This window comes from Prionailurus viverrinus, chromosome A1 (assembly GCF_022837055.1).
Source record: "Prionailurus viverrinus isolate Anna chromosome A1, UM_Priviv_1.0, whole genome shotgun sequence".
Classification (NCBI taxonomy): domain Eukaryota; kingdom Metazoa; phylum Chordata; class Mammalia; order Carnivora; family Felidae; genus Prionailurus; species Prionailurus viverrinus.
Window position 1 is genome coordinate 67,015,601 of NC_062561.1, and position 21,870 is coordinate 67,037,470.

A 21,870-nucleotide genomic window follows, 5' to 3' on the forward strand; every position below is an offset into this window, starting at 1 on the left:
CTTTTCACAGCTGTCCGACCTGCACTGCAGCCCGAGGGTTCCTCCTGCACATCCTCCCTTGCACACCTTTCACAAGCATCTCCCCTCACCATAAAGTGCCTGCACCCCTACCTCTGTCTCCGTCACCCCTTCCCTGGGGATCCAACCGAGGCCGATGGTCCAACCAAGCAGGTGGGAGGTTAGGTTTGGGAACAGATCACCACACTGCCTGGCCGGTCAAGAGAATACCACCCTGAATGGGGCATGGGTCACAGAGCGTCCCTCGCACAAGGTGGCAACCCAAATGCTAAAACTCACAATAATTCAGGCATTTGCGAAGTTCAGGGAACAAGTCATACGAGGACAATGGAATTGATTGGTTGTTAGTGAGTCACATGGATGCCCCACAGAGCGTGATGAAAAGCTGAGGGCGGTTAACCAACACTGACAACTAAGCGTGAGGGTCTTAGTTCTTAAACCAGGAGAACAGAAAAAGCCTGAAACCAAACTCAAAACTTAATAGTTAAAAGAAGAGTCGAAATCTTTATGGGTATCCACCCAGATATTCCCTTCCCAAGTGTCAGGGTCCCAGGTTTTTCCAAACAGCTCGAACTCCTTCTCTAGCAGAGACAGCAGATCAAAAACAAAATCGCAACTTGGAGGAGACCGTGAAGGTGAGTGTCACCCTGAAGGATTTCAGGAAACCGGGCTGGGTCCCCATCAATTCTCCATTGAATTCACCAGTCTGGGTGGATTCTGGAAAAAAAGGCTGCGGACAACTGACAGCTCAGTCAAGTAGTGGCTCCCACAGCAGCTGCTGGGCCCATGTGGCATCTCTTTTGCTAGAACAGAGTCTACAGTCCCTGGAACATGGTATCCAGCCATTGATCCGGTGAATATGTTTTTTCTATCTCAATCAAAAAAGAATATCAGAAACCAGGTGCATTTAGAGTTTTGCCTCGGGGCTCTGTTACTGGTTCCACTCTCTGAAGAGACTTGGACCTTCTGACCATCCTGTGGAATGTCACATGCATCTATTAAACTGATGGCGTCCTGCTGATCAGGCAGAATTAGCAGGAGCAGGTAGCACACTGGTGGCGTTGCTAATTCACGTGCAGCCTAGAGGGTGGAAGATAAACCCTATGAAGATTCAGGACTTGCCATTTCAGGAAATTCTTAGAAGAGCAGTGACGAAATCAAACTGCTGCCTCTTGCACCCCCTTCCACAAGGGAAGCACAGTGCCTGGTAGCCTCTTTGGATCTGGAGGCCACACATTCCACACTTAGGGATGATGCTTCTGCCCATGAACAGGGTAACACAAAGGCTCTCTGGAGCAGGGAAAGGGCTGTGTGCAGCAGGTCCAAGCTGGGGAACAACTCCCCATCACTCGGGCCATGTGCTCTGGTGGGCCCTGTGGTATTGGAGATGTCGGTCGTAGAAAGAGTCACAGCAGAGATGTTATGGTGAGCCCCAGTGGGGGAATCACAGTGCAAGTACCTGGGGTTCTGGGGGAGAAACTTCCCAATTACAGTGGAGAATTTTGATTTTATTTATTTATTTATTTATTTATTAATTTATTTACAGAGAATGAGAGCATGAGCTTGGGAGGGGCAGAGAGAGAGAGAGAGAGAGAGAGTGAGAGCATGAGCTGGGGAGGGGCAGAGAGAGAGAGAGAGTGAGAGCATGAGCTGGGGAGGGGGGGAGAGAGAGAGAGAGCATGAGCTGGGGAAGGACAGAGAGAGAGAGAGAGAGAGAGAGAGAGAGAGAGAGAGAGAATAAGCTGGGAAGGGGCAGAGAGAGAGAGAAAGAGAATCCCAAGCAGGCTTTGTGCTATCAGCACAGAGCTTGATTCGGGGCTTGATCCCGTGAACCATGAGATCATGACCTGAGCCAATATCAAGAGTCAGACACTTAACCAGTGGAGCCACCCAGGTGCCCTGAGAATTTTAGGGTTTTAGAAAACAGCTCCTGGTAGTTTACTGGGCCCTGGAAGAGACAGAATGCTTGACTAGAGGACATCAAGCGACCACATTTCAGGACTGTCCATAATGTGCCAGGTTCTATTGGACTCACTATTGTGAGCTGAATTGAGCCTCCCTCCCCAAATTCATATGTTGAAGTCCCAACCTCTAATACCTCAGAATGTGACTGCATTTGGAAATAAGGGTTTCGAAGAGAGAATTAAATTAAAATGAGGTCTTGGGGGTGGGGGCGGTAATCCAATGTGAGCAATGTCCCTGTAAGAAGAGTGAATTTAGACACAGACATGAGCATGCACAGAGAGATGACCACGTGAAGACAGGAAGAAGGTCGCCATCGATAAGCCAAGGAGAGAGGCTCCAGAAGAAACCAAGCCTGCCAACAACTTGATGTCAGACATCCAGCCTCCAGAACTAGGAGAAAATAAATTTCTCTTGTTTCAGCCACCCAGTCTGTGGTATTTTGTTATGGAGGCTCTAGGAAACTGACACACCCAACTAGCCATAAAGTCAGGTGGCCCCTGCAGCAGTCCACGGTAAGATGAAAATGGCCCATCAGGACCGAGCCTGAGAGGAATCAGAGGGCGCCAGTGAGCTGCAAGAGCATTTAGGCTAGAGTCCCATGTCACCAGCTTGGTTATACCTCTCTCAGCTTACACCTGTGGCCTTGTGGAGGGTTCTGTACAACCAACTGAAAAGGGGAAGAAAAAAGAAAACCCTAAGCTTAGCTTATAGATGGGTTGGCTTGTCATGTGTATACAAACCAAAAATGGATGGTGGCTGCATTAAAGCCACATAGGGATGGCTTTAAAAGAATGTGCAAAAGAGAGATCCATCAAAGGGCAGAGCTTCGAGCAGCATACCTGGTTATTCACTCTGTAGAGAAGTGACCTGAACTGAGAAATGTATGAACTCATAGACAGTGGTGAATGGCCTGGTTAAGCCACTTCAGGGACTTGGAAGGAAAAAGACTAGAGATGCAGAGATAAGAAGACAGGTTTGGACGCATGTGAATGGCCACATGGGGGTGGTTGGGGAGTATGAAGATCTGTTTATCCCATGTTAATGCCCACCAGAAAACAACCACCGTGGAAGAGTCACTGAACCATTTGGTAGACAAGATGAGGTGGTCAGTTAACTTTGGCTAGGCTTCACCATCAACTACCCCAGAACTGCCACAGTGGGCGTCTGAATGCAGTCACCACAGTTGTAGAGATGGAACCTACTCGTGGGGCCCCCAGCACAGATTCTCACTTACCAAGGCCAATCTAGCCACTGCCACTTCTGCACATCCATCCTGCTGGCAACAGACAAAGGCTGAGCCCCAATATGGCACGATCCCTTGAAGAAACCCATCAGGTACTTGGTGGCAAGTTGACTCCATTGGAGCCCTTTTCATCCTGAAAGGGCCAGTAGTTTATTCTCACAAGAGATAACGTTTTCCATATGGATTTGCCCTTTCTGCCTGCAGAGCCTGAGCCAGCACCATTATCCTGCCCAGTCTTGCTTCCTCTTTTATCGTTACAGGCGTTACTTTGTCTCAGCATGTTTCCTGCACGCTCCTTTCAGATTGGCTTCCTACACTTGGTAATGTGCATGTAAGCTTTCTCCATGTCCTTTCTATGGCTGGACAGCTCATGCAGTTTGGATGCACCAGTTTATTTATCCGTTCACCTATTGGACATCTTGGTTGCTTCCAAGTCTCGACAACTATGAATAACGTTACTAGAAACATCTGTGTGCAGGTTTTTGTGTGGACATAGTTTCAATTCCTTGGCGTAAATACCAAGGAGTGTGAATGCTGGATCATGTGGTAAAGGTATGTTTACTTTTGTAAGAAAACTGCCAAACTGTCTTCCAACGTGGCTGTACCATTTTGCATTGCCAACGGCAGGTGTAGGAGAGTTCCTGTTGCTCCGCACCCTTGTCGGTATTTGTTGCTGTCAGTGTTCCAGATTTGGTCATTCTAATAGGTATCTAGTTTTTGTTTTAATCTGTGCTTCTCTGATGACATATGACGTAGAACGTTCATTTTTTTTAACACTTTTGCATAAATTTGTTTCCATTGGTTTTTCATTGTATGTTCTTAATGCCTGTCCAGTCATCTCCTGAGACTAAATAAATGATAAAGTTAAGCCATATTGAGTATATTAAAGTTGGGAATAAAGGCACACAAAAATATGTACAAAACTAAATGCCACAGAAAACAGTGTTTTTGTCATCTACCCTCAATGACCAGACTCTACCAAAAGACCATCTGCTCTCAGTTGGTCCCATTTTCTGCCTGTAACTTCCCAGCCTCCCCAACCTCTCACTGCCACACCTATGTGCCTGGTCCCCTCTTCATTTCCTCTAGCTACAGCCAACCCCCAGGAGGAATTTTCTTCCCTAAACCATCGGGACTAGGGGGCCTCACTCTTTGCTTATTCTTAGCCCTCTGCCCCTCGACCCCTCCCGACTCCTACTATGCCTACCTCTGGATCAATCCACTTTGCACATCTCAGAATTATTTTTTTTTAATGTTTATTTATTTTGAGAAAGAGAGAGACCACAAGCAGGGGAGGGACAAAGAGAGAGGGAGAGAGAGAATCCCAAGCAGGTTCCACACTCAGCACAGAGCCCAACTCGGGGCTTGAACTCACAAACCGTGAGATCACGATCTGACCGAAATCAAGAGTCTGATGCTTAACTGACTGAGCCACCCAGGTGCCCCCACATCTCAGAATCCTGAAATGACTGTATTCAACGTCAGTTTGTGTTTCACTCCTGCTTGGCAAATCCTCTTCCAACTTTGGAGCTGCTTATTCTTTTCCCGATCTCCACCTCTTCGAGGCCCTTACTCCACCCTTACCCCTCTTACTTTTAACCACCTGTGAGTGAATGACCTAGCTTTCCACCTCACGGAGGAAAGAAGTCATCACACATGCACGGAAGCCAGAAAGCTGGGCACAACCTTGAACTCCTCACCCTTTCTCAATGCAATATCCAGTCAGCGCTTTTTCAAGCCATCTTAAAGTCTTTAGGAGAGAGAGGAATTAAAAGTATTTAATCAAGATATTTAAAAATTTTTTCTACAGCAAAATAAAAACATACCTTAGTAAAAATAAAGCCACGTTCTACATTAAATACGTTACAATAGTGATACTTTTATAAATAAAATCATTTTAAATGGCAAATACATGATAAAAATCTCTCATATGAGATTACTCATATATAGTCCAACAACTGATTTTGAAAATGTAAAAACTACATCCTTCTTTTAAAAAACATTTAACTTAATTTTACAAAATTATCTAAAGTTAAAAAGTGCTAGATATGCTTCCATTGTTCCACTTTTAAAGCAATTATAGCATATCAGACCTTTAATAAACAAGATGAATGAGGACAGACAGCTCATCCTATGTTGCCGAAAAATGGAAACTTGAGAGACTTTGTAGGCAGTGGGGAAGGTCGGACAACTGAGTTCAAGGCCCGCGAAGGCTGTCGTCAGCGCAGAACTGGGCTCGGTCCTTGTTCTCAGAACCATGAGATTCCATTTTCCTGGCCCCTTCCTACGAAAGGTCTTTCTAGGCCTTCTGGTGCCTAACTTTCAGGAGAAAGGTTTTTGGAAAGAATCTTGAAATTTAAATCCTATGCCAGCACCACACCTACTCTAAAGATTGAGGTGTTTTGCATTCGAATTTTATGCAGAAAGTCATGAATCTAATTCCAAAAGAAAAGAGGACACCTTTTGGTCACTTGGTTTCCCATGGCTTGTGGAGGTAGGATAATTTTCTTCTTTCTCTGAAAACTGTCTTGACTATACAAACGGTGGTTGTACTGGAAAGGGTTCCAATGCCTTTTCTGCATTCTTCCAGTTGTGAAAATTCTCTCTGTACCAGTCAACTGAGGGGAAAAAAACCAAAGGACAAAAATAAAAAACAAAACACTAAACACCAGTTAACCAGCATTTACTGAGTTCCTGCTAAGTCAGAAAAATCTTACCCATCAGCCACTCAGCTAACTGTACTCAGATTCTTAATTTAAGTAAGAATCAGTCTTGCCAAAGGGATGCCTAATGAAAACAGCTTGATTTTCAACCAACCAAGGTCATTAATCACAAGATGTTTCAGTACCCGAAAACTTAGATTTAAAAGATGGTTATCGTTTGTTTGTTTGTTTGTTTTTAATTTCAAAAGTCATTCAATACTGAATGTGCTGGTATAAGTGCTGAAGAAATTCTGACTTTAAGAAATTGAGGGAGAAGGAGAGATACGTCATTTGCACTGGTTTTAAAGCTATAGGACAAGTAATTTTTTGTTCAAGTAAATGTAGCAATACAGCATTCCAGGCACAATGAGAAGGTGTGATTTTTCTTCTGTTAATATGTAAAGTCATTTTATATTATTATATTATCAGGAAAGTTTTTCTTAGTTAAAAAATGATAAATTATCTTTGAATTTGCTTTCAAAAATTCAACACAAGTATTCTGTATGTCAAGCTCTGAATGAAGACTTTTTCTCTACATGTGAGTTTATCTTTTCTCATGAATACATTTTTAAACCAAACTTTAACATATATATATACAGATTCTAAACACTTATTTTAATGGACATTTCTTCACACAACTAAATTTTGTTTGTTTCAATGTAAAAAAGGCTTCAGACACTCAAAGACTGCAACTGTCCAGATGTCATCAAATCTAAGATGCCACTGAGGTTAAAATGGACCTGTAAACGTTATTTTACATGTTACCAAGAAAAGAAAGAAAGAAAGAAAGAAAGAAAGAAAGAAAGAAAGAAAGATGCAATAATAATAAGACATTCGTGACTTTAAACCACATACCTTTAAAGGATGTGAAAAAAGTGACAAATTTGCACCTGAGAATCAATGAAATAGGTTTCTGACAAACACTGATGAGACACAGGAAGACTCATCAGAAGTCAGTCTGTGAAATTCAAGATGCTTAGGAAATAGATTACTATGGCTGGAAACATACTAAATGTAACACTTTGAAAAGTAAAGGATTCATCATAACATTCTACTGAATTTAGAGTGTTCTAAAAATAAATTACTTTTCCTTTAAATTTTTCTGAATCTCCCCCAAAAGGATCAATTCATAACGTACTTGTCTTTTTTATTCCTTCTTTCCAAGGCACTTTGGGTCTCCATCCTAAACCATGTATTTTTTCTGACTTCATTGGATATCTCATGTCATTGGTAGGTCTTAGAAAACAAAACAGATTTAAAATGACATTGTGGATATATATTTACAAATGTAAATAATATGTGTCCATGAATCTTTACCATAATTCACATTTTTCCTTAAAAAAATTCTCCCTGAATTTATTATAGAAAATTTGTAAAATAAAGTACATGTTTAAAAAAAAAATCATCTATAATCCCAGATGCCGAACCCTCTCGGTGGCTTATCCTTTTCTGATTTCAGCCACGATCTGGGTTTGAATGCAGCCCATACCTATATGTTTGATGAATGAATAAATAAATACACATAAACTTATTAGGGTTCCTATGTTCTTATAGCAGAAAATTAAAGAGAGATAATGGTAGTTTCTGATTAAGTGAACATATCTTAGAATTTTATAAGTATCTAAGATTTCACAACTTTTCCCCAATGTTTTAGCTTATTACTCACCTATCATTAACATAATCCACCCAGTTTTCCATTTCAGACTCTGAATTGGTCTCTTTGATCTGTGAAAATGGATTGTGTCGTATTACAAAATAAGACCAGAGAATAACAAAAGTATTACATAGCTGATTTAAAAGACTGGAAGAACAACTGCTTCAAAGTGGGGGAGACAGCTAAAATGAACAGCATTTTAGTACACTTCCTATATTTTATAACCCAAATTCCATCTGAAGCTCAGCAAAAATACACATTGCATAAACTATGGGAAAAAAATTAACTTTTTTGACTTTTGGTTATTACTCAGTGTGATACTGTGATTTATAATAAGAAATATATATTTGGTTTTTATCCCTGTTCCTAAAACCCTTGGAATTTCCTAAGTGATGAGAGATAAAGGTGTCTTTTGCTGTTCGTAACAAGCCCCTTTTAAGCACACCAGAGTTTATGTTAATGAGTGAATTATGGAAAGCCCCTAAGGAGGGGGCTGGTTGCCAACGGAACCAACCACATGTTCAGAGCGCTGGAGATTGAGCTACTCTCAGGTGGTCAATAATTTCACCAATCATGCCCACTTAATGAAGCCTCCATAAAAAACCTAAAGGATGGGGTTTGGAGAACATGTGGACTGCTGAAAACATGGAGGTGCTGGGAGGGTGATATGCCCAGAGAACATGGTCAATCCACAATCTTTCCTCCTCCTTGGCCCCAGGCTGCTCCTCCATCTGACTATTCCGGAGTCACACCCAGTGTGAGAAACCAGCCATCTAGAAAGTAAACTGTTTTCCTGAACTCTGTGAGTCACTCTAGCAAAGTACCTCTGATTTATAGCCAGTTGGTCAGAAGCACAGGCGACAACCAGGTTTTGTGACTGGCATCTGAAGCAGGGGATAGTCTTGTAGACTGAGCCCTTACTTCACCTATGGCATCTGAAGCTATTTCCAGGCAGATAATGTCAGAACTGAGTTAAATTATAGGCTACCCAGCTTGTGTCTGAGCACTGCTTGGTGTGGAAGGCCCACATGGTTGGAGTCCAGAGTATTCTGAGAGTGGTATAAAGGAAGAGTTTCTATACACTGAATCCTTGAGATCTATATTGATGTGCATTAATACGTACCTACACTCATAACTACAATTATTTATATATCACTGATTCTTAAGACTAGCACATACAAGTTTATATTGCTGATATTGAGATATTTGTTATAATGAGTATCTACATTTAATGTGTTAGGATTTTTATTTTCCTGAAAAGCTGTTATAAACGAGTGACATAATTTCAAATAATGACATATCTTCACGTACATTTCATTTTTTTACATGTTTACTTTCCAACTGAGTAAACTGTAAACTGTTGATTTTGACTACCTTAGTGATTACTACCACTAATTTAGTGACAATTTTGAAAACACGACCTTTCTGCAATATATACATACCAGTTGTATTAGTTCTTTGGCAAGCTGGAGAACTGACATTTCAAAATTGGTTCCGATGTTATAAATTTCACCTGGTTTCCCCTTCTTGAGGACAGTGAGAAATGCTTCCACTACATCGGTAGCATAAAGGAAATTTCTCGTTTGAAGCCCTGATCCATGAATGCAGCTAAAAAGATGAAATGAAAGGGAATCACAATGTATAAAAATGTAAGCTCTCCCAAACCAAGGTACCAAAATGACTGTGTACATTCTAGAGCAGCCAATTGCCATGAGATCCTAGAAATCTTTTACTGACAACACAAAGTCTCAAGACTTTTCTAAATTTTATCATAATTTGTAAATGATCTCCAAACCTCCTTCAGCACTCAGCAGGAAAGTGGCAAGCATCTAAATGACCCCTGAGAAATAAGTTATTCATCAATTTTCTACCTTAAATTAATTTTGAAGAAATCCATATAGCTCTGTGAATTAAATAATTCCTCTGAAAAAAATTATATAAAGATAGATGTCAAATTTTAATGCTAAAACTCAAAGTTCTAGGATACATTATTTAAGAACTGAAGTTATAAAAAAAAAAGGTTGCAATGATGTTAGTAAGTAAATTACAAAGATGGATAACAGATGGTAATTATTTAAAAATCTGTCACATCGATTGTAGAAGGAATTTGTAAATTTGTTGAAACATTCAATCCTACGGCCTTCAACTCTTAAGACTTTGTGATTTTCAAGACTGGCTGTCACTGAATACTATCCATGTACCAGAAAAACATATGGGTACAAAGGTAAATGATAACATACCATTTCCTGTTGTGTTGTAGTAAAGATATAAATTTTGGAATAACCTAAAAGAATATTTAAATATTGTTTCAGACATTGGAAATTCACTGATCCATATGAATCTAACTCATCATATGATTAAAAGATGATTATTAAGAATTATACATAGGGATAAATTCTAATTTTTCTTACCAGTTCAAGAAGAAACCTATGATAATATTGACAAGTGAAAGAACTCTAAGATAGCTTCCTATTGCACAAAGATAAGTTATCTGCTAGGCGAATATAAAGACAAAATGACACATAGTGTAAAAATTCAGAAGTCTTCATGAACAGTTCGCTGTCATCACAAAAGTTCACCTCGGATTTCATTAAGGGCAGGAATCCGATCTTACTCATTGCTTTGCATACAGCACCTACACTCAGCACTTGTGAAATTAATAAAAAGTAAATCCCAGTGACACTGAATTCAAAGAAAATTTATGTTAAACGGGGCGAGCTATATTATTAAATTAACAATGCACCTCTGAAAGATACTCCCCAAATTAAGCAAGTAGATATTAAGACCAGCAGATCATGACCCGGCCGGCCCCCTTCTTTGGGCTAAGAGATCAATGCAACCAGCTGGAAAGTGGAAAACCCTATCTCCAAATTTAAGCAGAGAAAGCAATGGTTACTTAAAATTGGGCTTAATGATACAGAACCAACTGCCCCGGTGTCTTCAGCCTCTTAACTACATTTCTTTATTCAGTACTTGTACTACTTTCTGGAAGACGTTCAGGCCAGCCAACAATAAAGAGGACCTGGGGAACGATTAGCCAGCTGATGGAGAGACAAATTTCTGTACCAGCTTCCCGCATTATGCTCTGACTAGCTCTGAAATTTCTAGACTGCAAACCAGGAAGGAGTCTTCAGCAGCCAGGACAGGAGCAATGGCAGTACTCTATGGTGCTTCCGAATCCTGCCAAGTACAAGGCATTTTCAGAAGGTCATCTCTCTGGATCCTTCAAAGTCCTTTCTGAGCATTTTCATTATCCCTCAATTTAAAAACCACGCTCCAAGGGCCTAAGGTCACACCAGCTGCTGTCAGGTTGAGACTTGAACTCAGGTCTCCAGACTCTAAACCTGATGAGATTTGCCTTTGGCCTATACAGCATTTATAATTATGTACAATTACAGCAGAAATTATTCTGGACAAATACTGAGGAGAGATTATTTTAAATGATGAGAAGCTACGATCACTAAAGCACACTATGGATTCAGGAGTAAAATGTACCTTTTCTGGATATTGATGTGGTCCGTAAACATTACTGCTTCGTGTGATGACAGCTGGAAACTTAAAGAGTTGTCGACATTAATGCAATAAGAGGTCCAACTGTAATAATTATCTAAAGACAAACAGTTCTAAAATTTGGGCACTTGCAGCTAAGTAACCCCACACATCTTAAGGACAGAAGTGAAGGGACAGTTTTCTAACGTAAGGTTCTTGAAAAGACAGGAGAGGATGGGAGTCAGAGAAAGGCAGAGGTTCCCAAAAAGAAAAAGAGGAATATCTACTTGGACAAGTGCAGGATGAAGAGAGATAGGGCCAGGTTTGTTAGGTTTGACAGCAGAAAAATTACAGAAATTTCTACCTGATGATTTCAGAGACTCTATCTTGGACCTCAGGTTTGGTTAGGATGTGAAACTGCAAGTTGTCTTTCTCTGAGGCACCAACCCTTACAAATAAAAGGAGCTACCACAAATGGGAAAAGGGCCAAAGTTATGGAACACAAAAGGCAAGGGAATGTCAACTCCCATTCGCAAGGAGCCAAGAGAGGTGAATCATGCAGAGAGGAGCATGCGGTAGGTCATGGAACCTGCCCTCCCTCTGTCTTCTTTCACCCGGAGGATTCTGGGAATCAGGATATTCCAACCAGGTTTTCCCTACAGCTCTAATTCTCTATGTATCACTGAAGTAGGAAAAAATGTATACAAATTATTGCTTTATTATTTTTTAAATTTTTGTTTATTTTAGAGAGAGAGTGCAGGAGAGGGGCAGAGGGAGAGAGAGAAGAGAGAATCCCAAGCAGGCTCCACACTCAGCAGGTAGCCAAACACAGGGCTCGTTCCCATGACCGTGAGATCATGACCTGAGCTGAAACCAAGAGTTAGATGTTTAACTGACTGAGCCACCCACAAATTATTCCTTTAAATGATGAACTGAACAAGAAGTAGGTCCTACTTTGTCCACACAATATAGGAAATAAGTATTTTAAACTCCTTAGTATATAAACTGCTCAATCTAGGTCTTTAACTCTAAAAATGGAATGTTGCTAATCTAACTTGGAGTTTTAACACCTAAGTCCAAAGAAAAATTATTCAAGAGTTTCTGAAATCAGTTCTTACTTTATATCGTTCCCAGTAAGACTGTACAAAACACTCAGCAGCTGCTTTAGATGATGCATACGGATTTGTAGGTTGTTTGGGTGAAGATTCGTCAAATTCCTAATTTTAAAAAGATGCATTTAATAAATATGTATTATGCATAGTTTCTAAGTAGAAAAATCAGAAAACATATCACAAACCTTAAATATTAATTACTACATTTAAAAAACATTTACTGGACCCCAACTACTTGCCTGGCATTTTTCCTAAGCGTTTTTTATATGGTAGCATTCACAGTAACCCTATAAGGCAGGCAGAGAGAACAACAAGTGCAAAGGCCCTGAGACAGAGTGCATCCAAAGGTACCACAAGGAGGTTAGTGTGAGGGAAGAGAAATGGGAGTTGAGGCCAGAGAGCTAGAGGGAGGCCAGAACCTGTGGAACCCTGAAGGTCACTGAAACAATGTGAACAGGTTTTGAGCACAGTAATCCCATCATCTGACTTATATTCTAAAAATTGTTCTGGCTCCTGTGTCAGACCTGATGTAGGATAACAGGGCACAAGAAGAAAAAAGGGTTCCTTCATAAAGATTGCAAAGAGAATTGAAAATGCTTCTCACGGGTGGGACTGGATATTGAGGAGAAGTGGTCAGGGTCTGCTTTTTTATTACAAGTTTTTTTCAAACCGCTTGATTTTTTTTTCACTTATGTGTTTTCATACAAACGTAACACAGAATGAGGTCACTGCAAACACTGACTGTGAAAAATATAGATGAAATGGAGCCATCTTTTGCATAGGAAGCATAATATGTACAAGTGATTTAAAAAGGAGAACAGATTTTAGCTGCTACAATAATTTCACATGCACCCCTTGACATTCCGATGTACTATCCTGAATGGAAGAGAAGGAGAGTGGGCGGTATGCTCTGCTTGGCCCGTGGGAATGACATTCATCATGTCTGGACTGGGACAGAAAGGCGGGACGTGCTGTTCTCTGGCAAAAATACCGTCAGTCAAATTACATATAAATATGTACCGAGACTAGATGGTTGTTGCCATTTGGGCTGGTATTATTTGATTTGAAGAGAGGACACAAAGAACTGATAGTTTGGAGAGTCCTATAAGTGTGCATAATGAGAGGATGAAAAAGCCCAGGGTAGGTTTTACTTCTTTTATTTTAATTTTAATTTAATTTTATTTTTAAGTAATTGTTTCACCCAACACAGGGCTCAAACTCACCACCTCAAAATCAGGAGTCGCACACTTCACAGACTTGGCCAGCCAGGCGCCCCCAGAGTAAGTTTTAATAAGACACATTTGTTTCATGGTTCATGGTAAGTGGGTGAAACATATACTTTTCTAAGCTTACCTTATCAAGACTGCCTCCATACACTTCATCTGTGCTAACGTAAATAAATTTCTCCACTCTGGCTTCATGAGCAGCACTTACCAAAACATGAGTGCCATAGACATTAACATATGTAAACTCAAAGGCACGTACAAATGAAAGATCTAAAAAAAAGAGAGAGAGAAAGCTAGAACAATGCCACCCAGGGGACAAAACAAACACCAAACAGTAGACTCAGGTTTAAGGAAAGTTCTACTCACTTCTCTTCATTCACTACAACTGTAATAGTTTAAAAAAATAACAAAAACACATTGCTACTTACTATTGCTTTAAGCCGAAATTATAAAGTACATGTGAATTCTTAGAACCTAGAAAACTATCAGTGCTAAATTTGCAGGAAACACTGTTTTATTCTATTACTTTTTATGTTTGTTTATTCTGTCTTTCTCAAGAGGGTGCACATGCGCACTCGCATGAGAGAATGTGTGGGGGAGGAACAGAGAGAGAGGGAGAGAGAATGCCAAGCAGGTCAGCACTGTCAGCACAGAGTCTGATGTGGGGCTCGATCTCACAAACCATGAGATCATGATCTGAGCTGAAAGCAAGCAGAAACCTTAACCGACTGAGCCACCCAGGTGCCCCAGGAAACACTTCTATTCTAAAAAAAAAAAAAAAAATCTAAATTTAAAATTGTTCTTAAATTTGAAACATCTAGTTTCTACTAATAGAGGGCTAGGCTTTCAGATCAACCTACTATTGCTGAAAGAACAATAAATGCTAGATAAATTATTTTTGAAAATAAATTTACTTTGAAGAATAGATTCTCTATAACCTGGGAATGAGGGGAACTTTACTAAATATGACTCACAATCCAGATGTAAAAGGAAAAAAACCTGCTAACTGTGACTACATAAAAGCTCTTACACAGAAAAAAACAACCAGAAATCTATAGAGTAAAAATACAAATAAATGACAAACTGGGGAAAATACTTAAACTTTTCAGAAACAAAGGGCTAGTATATTCAATTTATAAAGAAGTTATAAGAAAATAAAAAGGAATAACCCTATTGTAAATGGATAGGAGACATGAACAAATAGTTTAGATAAGAAATACAGAGGTCGTTAAGCTTAAGATGCTCACCCTCAATTATAATAATGAAAATCCAAAATGAAAACTGATAGATACCACTTCTTACCTACCAGATTGGCAAAAATTTAAGTTTGACAATAACTTCTGTTGGTGAAGCTATAGGGGAAAGATACTTCATGCATTAGGAATAAGAATGCAAAGTGTTTTCAACCCCTAAGGAAGGAAACTTCCCAATATCTAGGCAAACTGCATATGATTTTACCCCCTCAATCCTGGTTATTAGGCTCAACTGTGTTCCCCCCAAATTCATGTTGGAGCCCTAACCTCAAGTACCTCATGGTGTGACTATATTTGGAGACAGGGCCTTTAAAGAGGTAATTAAACACAACACCATTCAGGTAAGCCCTAGTCCAACATGACTGGTGTCCTTAAAAGAAGAAATTCTGACACACAGAGAAACACTAGGGAAAACCAGGTGAGAACACAGTGAGAATGTGGCCACCCGCAAGCCAAGGACACAAGCCTGAGAAGAAACCAACCCTGCTGGCACCTTAACCTTGGACTTCAGCCTCCAGAACTGTGAGGAATAGAATTCTGATGTTCAAGCCCCCCAGCCTGTGGTATTGTGTCATGGGGGCCCTAGCAAACTAATCCACTCTCAATTCTTACTTCTAGGAATCTCTACCCAACATCAATTGACAAACATACAAAAGGACACTACACAAGGACACAGGCACAAAGCCATCCATTGCAGTGCCATTTAAATAGCAATGTGTAGGAAATAAACCCAACTGGGGTACATATTTGCGATGGAGTGTATGAAAATAAAAAGGAATGAGGAATATCTCTATATCCTGTTTAGAATAATCTCCTAGATATACTGTAGAGAAAACCAAGGGAAATGATAATTTTAAAATCAGGTAATAAGGCAGAGTACTACTACTAATGAGAATTTAGCAACACTATCTTTTGTTTAGGTGATGGCTACATGGGTATTCACGTTATCATCATTCATTTCACTTTACTTCTAAATTCTTCTGAATGTATGGTATGTTTCAAATTATGAGATGTTAGACAATTAGAAGAGATCTCAGATGCACATAACAGTATAGATAATGATAATATGTTTAACCGTGTACCTACCACCCAGCTTTTAAGAAACAACATAAAAAATGCAGTTGAAGGCCCATCTCCCCAGAAGTAATCACTATATTGAATTTGGTTAAACTGAAAGTTTTAAGATAGCATTCAAGGTTATACTTCAACCTACATTATTAAAATTGTCCTATTCTCCTGGGGGAGCACGGTATGTGCTCTTTCAAAGACATATATATTAAGTACCTACTTATTCAACCTCAATGGTGGACTTTGATTTGGGCTAGTCACTGGGGAAAAAAATCTTCCCATCATAACTGTAACATAAAACAATGCTTACCTACATGTGTTTGCGCAGCAAAATGTAGCACTATATCTATTTTCTCTGTTTCAAAAAGCAGTTTCACAAAGTGAGAATTACATATGTCACCCTACATAAAAAGCAAACATGAAAAAACTAAGTTTCATTGAGCACTGTCATTCGTAATAACCATTTGACTACATGAACCAAAACAATGATAAAAAAATAGAGAATAGAGAGAATAGGGAATATCTTGAAAATTCAACCAAAGGCTCAAGTAAGTATAGTAATGATGTATTTCTCCAGCATCCTAGGATATAAGATATTCAGTTCAAGATGGCTTTCTTGTAAATAAGTTTCTAAAACAATATTTTATTGAGCACCAACTACTACTAAAAACTGTGCTGGCTTTTTCCCGTAACATTCCTGCCAACCTAAGGTCACTATGTTAACAGGAAACTTTTTAAACATATTTTTTTTAAGTTTGAGGTAACCATTGTTGAAATATGTTTAAAGTATGACAACCAGATGACATTTTGAAAAATGTATTTTACCACAACTAAGTGAACTGTGAATATTTTTTTTAAGTTTATTTGTTTCTTTTGAGAGAGACAGAGACAGAGTGAGTGGGGGAGGGGCAGAGAGAGAGAGGGAGACAGAGAATCTCAAGCAGTCTCCAGGCTCTGAGCTGTCAGTGAAGAGCCCGACCCAGGGTCCAAACTCACAAAAATGAGATCATGACCTGAGCTGAAACCAAGAGTCGGACGCTTCACTGACTGAGCCACCCAGGTGCCTCATTATGAGTACTTTTGATGTTGTGTGTATATTTAATTCTTCTAAAAATACGTATTCTCAACAATTCTTTAATGACTGAAATACTTTCATATAGAACAGAATTATAAAATGTTTGCTCAGTATATTCTTTACGATTTGTGGTTAAAAAGAGACTTTGTAGGGGTGCCTGGGTGGCTCAGCTGGTTGAGCATCCAACTTTTGATTTTGGCTCAGGTAATAGTCCTAGGGTCACAGGATCGAGCCCTGCCCTGGGCTCCACACTGAGTATGGATTCTGCTTAGGATTCTCTCTACCCCCCTTCCCCTCTCCCCTGCTCACACATGTTCTTTCTCTCTCTCTCTCAAATAAATAAAAATGAAGAAAAATTTTTTTTAATTTTTAAACTTTTTTTTTTTTAATTTACTTTTGAGAGAGAGAGACAGAGTGCAAGTGGGGGAGGGGCAGAGAGAAAGGGAGACACAGAATCTGAAGCAGGCTCTGGGCTCCAAGCTGTCAGCATGAGCCTGACACAGGACTTGAACTCACAAACCTTGAGATCATGACCTGAACCGAAGTCAGATGATTAACCAACTGAGCCACCCAGGTGTCCCCCCCAAAATTTTTAAATAAAAATTTTTTAAAAGAATTTATAGAATATCTCTAAAAAAAAAAAAAACAACCCCCCCCCCCACAAATCATGAGTTAAATAGTTTCATCTGACATTAAAATTTCCCTTTGCAAGTCAATGACCTGACTCTCTGGTTTATACTTTGGACTCGTCTAAGGGTGGCCAGTAAGAATCAGCCTTCCAGAGCCAGTTAATCCACCTTCATAAGAGAAGACTATCCCAGGGGCTACATGGTGGGCTTTTTGACTATTGCCTGGCCTGAGTAACATTCCCCTTTACACCAATTTCTTTAAATCCCAGCAAGGCCTTATCAAGAAGGCTGGTAAGGACCTAAAAAATAACAAACCATTTAAGTTCAATCAGCTACCCATAGATCTGCCGACATGCCCAATGTCACATGCTGCTTTATATGTGGTATCGATTTAAAAGTGGCATTCTCTGTAGCATGTTGTACTTCTAGAAATTAAAAGGTCTTTAAGAAGCATACTTTCCATGCTTACATTACACAAGTTTGCAAAGTAGAAAGACAGAATGTCTGAATGGCTAAAGAGGCACAGTATAAAAATTATATAATTATAAGAAAACTCTCATACCTGTATAAATTTGTAGTTTTGTTTGTTAGAAATGGTTTCAAGATTCTTCAAGCTTGCACAGTAATCCAGCTTAAAATAAGTAAGTGAGGAATGGGAGAGAAACAACAGAAAAAATGATAATAGCTTTTCCTATAAAACATCAATTTATTTTAAAGACTATAGATGTTCTGCTTGTAATACAAGAACATGTCTTCTTAAAGTGTTTGCTCTTTGTGTTTTTAGAAGTCTCTGATATGTTAAAAAAAAGTATTTTAAAAAGTGTAATTCTGCTACCTTTTTAAAATTCAAAAAAAATTATTGTAGAAAGCCCTCCTTTAAAAAATTTTCCTGCCCACATGTGCCTCCAACCATCAGAAAAGCTTACCATTTCTTACTGCAAAGGAATTAGTAATTGAAAACAAAGACACCTGTGTTATGCATATTATGACTGATCACACTGTTTCCTGAGTTAACTGTTGGTAAATCAGTGTACAGATGGGGACAAAATTACTGTCCATGATAGTAAGGTAGGCAAAAATTGATAAGCCCCACATATTATTCTTTGTTTATGGACTATTAGTATTATGTTTTATGACATTAAGGTAACTACCTGCATCTTGTGTTTAAAATAAAAATTCCAGTGATTACCAATCATGGCTTTTGGACTCTCCAAGGAGACTTCGATTATTACTGAAAAATTCTCAAAACTGCATTAACTTTAAGAAATAAATATGTAATTTTCCAGGAGGTGGCAGTTACAAAATCAAATAAAACAATGATAAAATCAAATAAACAGAGTATCCCAACTCCAAAAAAAGTTAATAATCACAAGATTACACTACATATTAAATTTAGGGTTGAAGATTTTCTTTTGGTAAAAATACTGCACTTAAAACCTTTAGTTTAGGGGCGCCTGGGTGGCGCAGTCGGTTGAGCGTCCGACTTCAGCCAGGTCACGATCTCGCGGTCCGTGAGTTCGAGCCCCGCGTCAGGCTCTGGGCTGATGGCTCAGAGCCTGGAGCCTGTTTCCGATTCTGTGTCTCCCTCTCTCTCTGCCCCTCCCCCGTTCATGCTCTGTCTCTCTCTGTCTCAAAAATAAATAAACGTTGAAAAAAAAAAACAAAACAAAACAAAACAAAAAACCTTTAGTTTATAGTTTAAATGGACTAAGATTAAATACAGCATGATCACATGACTGTGTAGGCCCCCTAAGTTGCTCAAATGACTAAATAAAAAACTAAAATATCAGCATAAGATTTTAATATTTAAAAAAGTACATCAATGTCAGTGCATGAAACTCATTTTATAAAACTCACCTTGTCTAGATTTATGATCATATAGTTCGGATAATCTTGTACTAAAGAGACAATCACATGTGATGCGCTGTAAGAAAAAAGTATATTTTGTTAGAAAACTTAACCTTTTCCCTAAACTAAACATTTCCTAAACATTACCCTATGCTGTCGAGTATTAGGAAACTATTCAAAGATACCTTTTCAGTTTCTGCAAAATAACAGAAATAACATAGCGATACTGAATACATACTCCCCTCCACTTTTCACTAACTTTCTCAACAGTATCATCAATAATCAGCATCGATATATGGATATGCCTTTGCACTGTGGGGAAAAGAGAATTTACTGGTCCTGGGTATAAGAAAAAATTAGTTTGACCAAATGATTTTGTCCATTTGTGCTTTGCGTGTGGGAGTAAAGCAGGGTGATAAATACAATGGGTGGTGGTCAGTACAGATAGACTGAAACTATCACGTACCTTTTAAGGGACTTTAGGTATAACTATGCAAAAATTAAGTTAGTATGAGCATAGGAATTGTCTATGTTCACAGCACCCCTACTACAATTTCTATCTCTTGGTATAAGAATTTAGTGGTGTAAACCAGCATCCTCAGAATAACATGGGTTTCCAAGGCTAATAATGGCTGAGGCCATCCTGAATTGGATAGCCATAGTGGCTCCTGGCTTCAGAGGACCTCGAAGTGGAACCGGAGGCATCTCAGTGAGATGATTCACCAGGTTTTCTCATACACACTAAAACACTGGGCCCCCAGGAACAAGGGCAGCCCTTGACCAAATTATGAACTCAGACTTTTGTACCTGACGGCCCTTTCACAGCATTTTCTAGGACTTGCCCTTCCAGGACCAGCACTCTCACACAAGTTCCACCCTTTTATGCTCCTCTTCTCATTAAGTAACCCCTGCCTGTCTGGTACCCTCCTCCAAATCACAATCAGATTAGAAGAGCTTATTTAAGGTGCTAATGGGGGAGGTTATTCCCATGTTTCTCTTCTTCCACTAGACACTGGGAGTTTCCTGTTGGTACCTGTGCATTCATCCGTTCAACAACTTTTGAAGACCTTTGTAAAATAAGCCAGGCATTCTTATAAACACTGGTTGAAAACAATCATCTCTGCCCTCATCGGTTTACATTCTAGAGTGGGGATGCAGACAATAAGCAAGTAAACACTAATACACAATATAATTTCAGGTAGTGATTAGTGCATTAGTTGAGAAAGGGGCTATTTTAGATAAGATGGCCAGGTAACACCTCGCCCAGGAGGTGATGTCTAAGTAGCCATCCGAATTGAGTGATGCAAGCGGCCTAAGCAAAGAGGAAGCAAGTGCAAAGGCCTCAAGACAGGAGGAACGGGCCTCAGGTGTTTACAGGAACTCCAAAAAATAAGTGTGGCAGGCACAGAAAAGCAAAGATGTAGAATGGCAGATCAGTTTGGAAAAGTAGGGCGTGGACACTTGAGTCTTGTAGATATGTTAAAGAGTTTGGATTTTATTCTAAGTTTGACAGGAACCACTAGGGTAAAACTCTATGCACTTATTTACTTAATAAACACTGACTTCTGTGGGAAGAACAGACTTTAGGGGAACAAGAGTGGAAGCAGTATAACCAATTGGGAAGTAACAGTAGTAATCTAGGCAGAAGAAGACAGTAACGTGGACTAGGGTAGGAGGGCGGGGCGGGGGGGTGGGGTGGCGGTGTGAGAAGTGTTTGCTTTGAAAGTAGTGAAAGAGGACTCACTGATTGAATATGGGTGTGAGACGTAAAGAGCCATCACACATCTAGTCCAGGTCAAAGCACTAACAGAGGGGTGTTTGTTAAAGCCCGCTAACTAAATGAATGTGCTACTGTAACCCAAAAATGGTTGCTTGGCGCCTATATGTAGAAGGCCTGTGTACGGAAGGGGTGGGCTGGAGGCTGGGGCAGTCGAGGAAGCTTACTGCAACGTGGGTGCACTCAGAAGAGTGACAGGTGCATCCCAGGCCAGGTAAGAGGACAGACGGTACCACAGCACTTTGGTTTTGGTTGGGAAGCATCTTAAAGAAGTCGGAGTTTCAAAGGAACCAAGACTTTTCAGGCGGAGGCGGGGACGGGGGGCGGGGAGGGGGGGTGATGGCAGAAGGTAGGCTGATCCTAGTCATGCGTTAAGACCCTTCCCATTTCAGACCCCCTAAGCTGGTCCCAAGTTGCCAAGAGCAAGTAGAGGTGCAGGAAAAGGTTGGGGTTTCTGGGGAGCCACTACTCCGTGGCCAGCGACGCCGTTACCTACATGAAACCAGCACCCCCGGTCACCAGGAGCCGCTTCGCAAAGCTGCCGGGAGGACCCAAGGGCTCCGCCCTGCCCGCAGCCGACATCTCCCAGCTCAGCAGTGCCTAGCAGCGTAAAGCGCCAGATCTGTACACCGTAGGTAAGTTCCACCGTGACTCTTCGCGACACGTCTCGCTGCCCCGACACGTCAGTGGGGTGGGCAGCAGCAGCTTCCGGAGCTGGGCCGACTTATCCCCGCCCACTGCAGGCTGGGCGGGGCCCGCGGGAGAGCGGGCGGCGCAGCGCTACTGCGCAGGCGCAGCTCTTCTCCATTCA

The 21,870-nt window shown here is 40.3% G+C and overlaps 1 protein-coding gene across 2 annotated transcripts; it reads right to left on the minus strand.

The window, feature by feature from the left end:
- Positions 1-428: 428 nt before the first annotated feature.
- Positions 429-21,760, minus strand: TGDS (TDP-glucose 4,6-dehydratase). Of its 2 annotated transcripts, XR_007154854.1 has the most exons (15): positions 21,556-21,760; positions 19,292-19,358; positions 17,997-18,065; positions 16,041-16,131; positions 13,537-13,679; positions 12,190-12,288; positions 11,078-11,137; positions 9,823-9,866; positions 9,025-9,190; positions 7,595-7,653; positions 7,067-7,164; positions 5,687-5,844; positions 4,927-4,976; positions 3,218-4,073; positions 429-1,098 (listed from the first exon to the last, which is right to left on the minus strand). XR_007154854.1 is itself a non-coding variant. In XM_047871422.1 (12 exons), exons 1-12 carry the CDS (start codon positions 21,639-21,641, stop codon positions 5,759-5,761), a joined length of 1,068 nt encoding a protein of 355 aa, XP_047727378.1. In that variant the 5' UTR covers positions 21,642-21,760; the 3' UTR covers positions 4,082-5,758. The 2 variants fall into 2 exon arrangements, 1 of the variants encoding a protein (XP_047727378.1); XM_047871422.1 differs by lacking the exons at positions 429-1,098; positions 3,218-4,073 and having other exon boundaries at positions 4,082-5,844.
- Positions 21,761-21,870: the final 110 nt, after the last annotated feature.